This window comes from Neomonachus schauinslandi, chromosome 4 (assembly GCF_002201575.2).
Source record: "Neomonachus schauinslandi chromosome 4, ASM220157v2, whole genome shotgun sequence".
In the NCBI taxonomy this organism is placed as follows: Eukaryota; Metazoa; Chordata; class Mammalia; order Carnivora; family Phocidae; genus Neomonachus; species Neomonachus schauinslandi.
This window is the reverse complement of record NC_058406.1, coordinates 60,231,870-60,238,984: the sequence shown is the minus strand read 5'-3', so window position 1 is coordinate 60,238,984 and position 7,115 is coordinate 60,231,870. Positions and strand designations below refer to the sequence as shown.

At 36.7% G+C, this 7,115-nt stretch overlaps 1 protein-coding gene across 1 annotated transcript in view; it reads left to right on the top strand.

Annotated features, from left to right (window-relative positions):
* The window catches only part of LRRIQ3 (leucine rich repeats and IQ motif containing 3), a 191,064-nt gene that overhangs the window by 53,895 nt on the left and 130,054 nt on the right, over positions 1 to 7,115 (top strand). The window contains exon 4 of the mRNA XM_021678115.1: positions 3,508 to 3,641. Within this exon, the coding sequence (XP_021533790.1) occupies positions 3,508 to 3,641 (134 nt within the window). The remainder of the gene's footprint in view (positions 1 to 3,507; positions 3,642 to 7,115) is intronic.

The window sequence follows — 7,115 nt, the reverse complement described above, 5'->3', positions numbered from 1 at the left end:
AATTTAAAAGGTAGAAAAATTAGGAGTATGATGTTACTGCAGCCAAGTAAGAGTTGAATTATAAAAATAGGTTGACAATGCCAAATCAAACTTGGAGACCAAATATCACAATGTATAAGTTACCATTACTTAGTGATTTAATAGTCAACTAATAATTGAATGCCAGTTACAGACCTGTAGTTTACTTAGTCCTAGAGATGTAGGATAAAGAAAGATTTGTTAAACTTAGTGAGTTTATGTTGCAAGTGGGAAAGATAGACCAATAATTGTGTCATAGCATAAACTTGTCAAATAAAAGACAAATGAAGACTTAGGAGAGACTTTATTCAAAAGGATTATTGCAAGGGAGGGAAAAGGGCCATTGCAATAGGGGGGATGCTCTAGTTGATCAGCAATCTTCAAACATCATTAAGGTTAGTCAAAAAAGGGTTTTTTTCCTTGGGAAGAGTAAATAAGACTGGAAAGAACTGGTGTGGGTAAGTAGGATGAAGCGGGGTGGCATGATCTGACCATAGATCAGGGAATGTTTTATCTTGGGAGTTGCCTATCTCAGGAGGGACCATTAAAGGAGTTATATGGTGGCTCAGGGCCAAAGTTCAGGGGCCTAGGGGAAGGAGAGGATCTTAACCAAAATTTGGTTAACAAGCATTTTGCTCCGATTGATCAGTGGGGACAAAGCAGTTTAATCATTAAAAGGCCAATGGGAATTTAGAGAGTCTGTGTCAGGTCCTTGTCATAGGTAAACTAGAGGGGCATCGATGGGTAATATCTAAGTAATATGGGGGAAGGGTGCTTCTTTGGAGTATACCATTTTCTGAAATGAAGGGGTGAGGAGATTTCTTAACCCTTCCTGTTTTCTAGGATCAAAGGTCTCAGGTAAAACTCAGGATTGTCAAGTATGACAAATGAGTGCTGCAAAGGATAATATTAAAGGATATTGAACTCAAATTAATGTCAAGAAAGGCTTCTTGGAGGAAAGAGTTGAATCTCCAAAAGACTAAGATAGTGAGATAAATAATTGAGAAAAGCAGTCAAGAAACTGGAATGGTATCTGTAAAAAGCATTGAGGTTTGATTATCAGGCAATTTTCAGGGGTATAAGTGGCTGGATATTGCCATTGTGGAAAGTAGCTTATGTAGGGCAAAGGGAGATGAGATTGAGGTAAAAAGGGACTAGATCAAGAATTTTATGTTCCAAGTCAAGAAATGTGTAATTGATCTTTGAGTGATGTGTCCATGAAATATATGAAGTAGGGATGCCATATGATCAGATTTGCATTTTGGAAAGTTCACTCTAGCAATAGTGCATATTATGATTCAAAGGAGGTGGGGGGAATGAGGATTATATCAGATATCAGGACATTTTTAGCAAGTTAAGAAAGTGATAAAGACATGCAATAAAGCAATGGCAGAGATTAGAAGAAAATGGAGAAGTCAGACAGATATTGGGATATTGAATATACAGGATCTAGCAACATTTGGGTATAAAGAAGCGTAGGAAAAAAGAGCTTAGGATGGTTCCAGGACTTCTGAGTTAAGTAACTATGGGCACTAGTACCATTTACTAAGAGCATATGAGAAAACAGTTTAAGAAGGAAGATTCATGTTTGGGAAAGCTGAATTTAACTGGGTATCAGTTTGATCATATTGTTCTTTAGCTCAACAGAGAGAGTTCAGGCCTAAAGCTAGAAATCTGGGAATCATCAGCACATAGGTAAATATTGAAGCTATGAATTAGGTACAATCATCTGGAGAGTGTGTTCAAATTGAGAAGAGACAAATAGAATCCTTTCATTGTAACATTAGGCAGGGTATGAATAGGAACTTAAAAAGACCAGAAGGAAACAGGAGTTACAGGAAAACTAGGAGGAGTGGTTTATGGAAGCCAAGGGAAGTATTTGAAGGAGGAATATCCAATGTAAAATTATCAGACACTTTGGTAGGGGTAAAGTCCAGTAGATTGAGATATAGGAAAGGAGAAGGTAGGGACAGGAAATATGGAATTCTATCTCAATAATTTAGGCTCTTAATGAAAGTTAAATACAAAGGATGGAGGGTTGCGATAAGTGTGATTGTTTATATGGGTGCATTTTAAAGATGGTAAAGGCTACATTATATTAATGAGTAAAGGGATAGTGACAGTAGAAGATAATAGTGAAACAGAGAGAGATGGGACTTAACAGCAATGGAGTGCCTTTCTTGGATAGGAAGGGAAATATTTCTTGTTTTAAGATTGAATAGAGGGGCACCTGGGTAGCTCAGTCATTGGGCATCTGCGTTCAGCTCGGGTCATGGTCCTAGGGTCCTGGGATCAAGCCCCGCATGGGGCTCCCTGCTGGGCAGGAAGCCTGCTTCTCCCTCTCCCACTCCCCCTGCTTGTGTTCCCCCTCTCACTGTCTCTCTCTCTGTCAAATAGATAAAATCTTAAAAAAAAAAAAAAAGATTGAATAGAAGGCATTTCTACTCAGAATAGATAGGAATATAGTTAAATGGCAATATAGTTCAGTTTAGGGATTGGAGGAGAGTTGTTTGATCAAGTTCAGACTTTATGACCCTGTTTGCTCTGTGAAGAGATGTTTAGGGAGTTCTAGGGAAAAGGCTTAAAGAGTATTGAGAACAGTACTGAGCACTTGCAATAGCTCCTGTTGGAAATGGAAGCAAGCCAGGGCCAAGTAAAGCATTTCCTAATTAGCAATGAATGTTTGTAAATATAAATCTAAAGTAGCACTAATTTGCAAGGCTTTGTGATTTTTTTTTTTTCCTGGCAGTACATAGCTGATTGAGGGTATAGGCCGAAAAGGGACATGAAGTGATGGAGTTGGTAATTTTCAGGGTGGGTGCCTTACAAACAATATAAATTTTAGGTTTTTAATGTATAATCCTTACATTCAAAACATAAGTAAAGTAGCTTTATTTCTAACCAGTCAAATGATCAGTGGGATGTAAGGAGTCTATGATCCCAAATCTAAAATTTTGCAGGAATAGATCTTAGAGATAATTTCTTTAAAGGCACTATAGAATATTTCTCTCCATGGGAATGAGCTGTATCCTAATAAAAGTGTCCAACATTGTAGTTAAGCTGCAACAAAATTTTGAACTACTGTAAATTATTCTGTGAATCCAACATATGTCAGTTTCCTATGGGAAACCACAGAATACTTTTAGAGTTTCATTGGGTACCTATTCATGCCACCACCTTTTAAAGATCAACATGATTATGGTCAAAGTTTTATATTTATAGTATCAGATTGGGAAAAGAATCTAGAATGAAGAAATTTATCATCATGGGTCTTGCATTTTGTGTAGAAAATTGAAATTATTTTGTGCTACTAATTCTTGATATTATTATCTAATGAAAGATATGAAAATGTATTTATTATTTAACTATTATGCCTACAAGACACTTGTGAACATTTTAATAGTTTATATTATTAGACTAGCAGTTTTAAAATGTTCCTTGGAAATACTTTCATGAAATATAAATATTAAATATATTTTCTTTATACAGGGATCAACCTATGATGATGAAATTAATAATATTAAGCATATTATTTCAAAAATTAATGAAATTCTGGCTCATAATTCACCAGTTTTGATAGTTCAAAGATGGATACGTGGTTTCTTAGTTCGGAAAAACATGAGGTATGTTTTCTTTTCTTTACTATTTGAATATTAAAAATAGATAAGAAAATTGGTGATAAGGCAAAATTCCAATAATATACATTTTTGTATTCTCTATCAAAATGGTATTTTATAGACTATTTAAACTAGTTTTAGGTAAAATACCACATACTCTATGGCAATATTATAATATTTAGCATAATTTAAATCAATGCTTTTATTTTTTATTTTAAATTCACCATATAAATAGCTAATCAATAAAGTTCTTATTAATCATTGTTTAATGCAGATAATTTTCTTTTATTAAACTTAAAAATATCAGTGAAAACACTGAATTTCTCTCATATAATGGGATGTAATAGAAATATAAGCTGTATCCCCATCAAAATACCATCCACTTTTTTCAAAGAAATGGAACAAATAATCCTAAAATTTGTATGGAACCAGAAAAGACCCCGCATAGCCAGAGGAATGTTGAAAAAGAAAAGCAAAGCTGGCAGCATCACAATTCCGGACTTCCAGCTCTATTACAAAGCTGTCATCATCAAGACAGTATGGTACTGGCACAAAAACAGACACATAGATCAATGGAACAGAATAGAGAGCCCAGAAATGGACCCTCAACTCTATGGTCAACTCATCTTTGACAAAGCAGGAAAGAATGTCCAATGGAAAAAAGACAGTCTCTTCAACAAATGTTGTTGGGAAAATTGGATAGCCACATGCAGAAGAATGAAACTGGACCATTTCCTTACACCACACACAAAAATAGACTCCAAATGGTTGAAAGACCTCAATGTGAGACAGGAGTCCATCAAAATCCTAAAGGAGAACACAGGCAGCAACCTCTTTGACCTCAGCCGAAGCAACTTCTTCCTAGAAACATCGCCAAAGGCAAGGGAAGCAAGGGCAAAAATGAACTATTGGGATTTCATCAAGATAAAAAGCTTTTGCAAAGCAAAGGAAACAGTCAACAAAACCAAAAGGCAACCGACAGAATGGGAGAAGATATTTGCAAATGACATATCAGATAAAGGGCTAGTATCCAAAATCTATAAAGAACTCATCAAACTCAACACCCAAAGAACAAAGAATCCAATCAAGAAATGGGCAGAAGACATGAACAGACATTTTTCCAAAGAAGACATCCAAATGGCCAACAGACACATGAAAAAGTGCTCAATATTGCTCGGCATCAGGGAAATCCAAATCAAAACCTCAATGAGATACCACCTCACACCAGTCAGAATGGCTAAAATTAACAAGTCAGGAAACGACAGATGTTGGCGGGGATGCGGAGAAAGGGGAACCCTCCTACACTGTTGGTGGGAATGCAAGCTGGTGCAGCCACTTTGGAAAACAGTATGGAGGTTCCTCAAAAAGTTGAAAATAGAGCTACCCTATGATCCAGCAATTGTACTACTGGGTATTTACCCCAAAGATACAAAAGTAGGGATCCGAAAGGGTACGTGCACCCCGATGTTTATAGCCGCAATGTCCACAATAGCCAAACTGTGGAAAGAGCCAAGATGTCCATCGACAGATGAATGGATAAAGAAGATGTGGTATATATATACAATGGAATATTATGCAGCCATCAAAAGGAATGAGATCTTGCCATTTGCAACGACGTGGATGGAACTGGAGGGTATTATGTTGAGCGAAATAAGTCAAACAGAGAAAGACATGTATCATATGACCTCACTGATATGAGGAATTCTTAATCTCAGGAAACAAATGGGGTTTGCGGGGGGGGGGGGTGGGGGGGGGGGGATGGGGTGACTGGGTGATAGACACTGGGGAGGGTATGTGCTCTGGTGAGCATTGTGAATTGTGCAAGACTATTGAATCTCAGATCTGTACCTCTGAAACAAATAATGCAATATATGTTAAGAAAAAAAAAGAAGAAGAAGAAGAAGGTAGGAGGAGGGGAAGAATGAAGGGGGGGAAATCGGAGGGGTAGACGAACCATGAGAGACGATGGACTCTGAAAAACAAACAGGGTTCTAGAGGGGAGGGGGGTGGGAGGATGGGTTAGCCTGGTGATGGGTATTAAAGAGGGCACATTCTGCATGGAGCACTGTGTGTTATGAACAAACAATGAATCATGGAACACTACATCTAAAACTAATGATGTAATGTATGGGGATTAACATAAGAATAAAAAAAATAAAAAAAAAGAAATATAAGCTGTATACTATATAATGGGATACAGTAGAAATATAAATCACGAAATATGTGAAGATTACATATTTTGGGGGGATGTGAAGATAATTTTGCTGAAATATCTGCTACCACATCAATCTACTTATCCTTTGGTTAGTTGTCTTTTCCTCTCTCTTTGTTTCCTGTATTCCTTTCCAATGGCTGGCATTTGCAAATAGAGAAAATTTATCTTGCAAGAATCTCTCAACATTGTAATTGGGGAGATAAGGTAGGATACTCTGCCATCAACTTATTTGTGTTAGTTGTGCCAAACATCAAACATGAAAAAAATAAATGAATATTCTCATATAGTATATTCTCCATTGCTAAATGGCAGAGTTCACAAGACAGAAATGAGATTTGGCCCTGAAATACAGGTAGGATTAAATAGATCTAGAGTTGGGCAATGGGCATTCCCTGAGAAAGCAAGATTAGGAAGTTTCACTGAAATGATATTCAACGTTCTGTGGTTAGGCCAAGAAAATGTTCTCTTGCATTAGCCTGCATGTGCTAAATCACAGATTGTAATAGCCCTGATAAAGAGAAGTGAGTAAGAGGGACAAGTAGCAAAACTGACCATAATATAGTACCTGCAACTTCTGAGGAAGAGACTTTTCTTGGGTTTTCTAACCAAGGTCAAAGTGAAAGAGAGAGTGGTCTCACAAGTTAGGGCACATAAAATGATTTGGAATAAAAGATGTGGGAAATTTTCAGGCAGTTACTGGATAGGTGTATATTTATTTAAAATATTATTTCTATCTCATATGTTCCATTTAAATTTAGTATGTATTTTACATGAAATAAACATCTAATTAAAGGGACTTGTCTTTAGTTTATGCCCTTGAGATTGAGTTTTTCTCTTAGAATCAAGATTTCTTCTAATATAAATAAATAAAATCTTAAAAAAAAAAAAGGGGGGCGCCTGGGTGGCTCAGTTGTTAAGCGTCTGCCTTCGGCTCAGGTCACGATCCCAGGGTTCTGGGATCGAGCCCCACATCGGGCTCCCTGCTCGGCGGGAAGCCTGCTTCTCCCTCTCCCACTCCCCCTGCTTGTGTTCCCTCTCTCGCTATCTCTCTCTGTCAAATAAATAAATAAAATCTTTAAAAAAAAAAAAAGATTTCTTCTAATATTCATGTAACATGAGATAAGAACCTTATGCTTGGAAATAATTTCTGAAAATTTAGCATGAGTGAACAGAATTTGAATGAGCTTTGTGGAAAGAGACATCAGTAATAATAATTGATTACAGTGGTTCAAGGCAGACTGATTTGAATTATTTTTTTCTTTAAA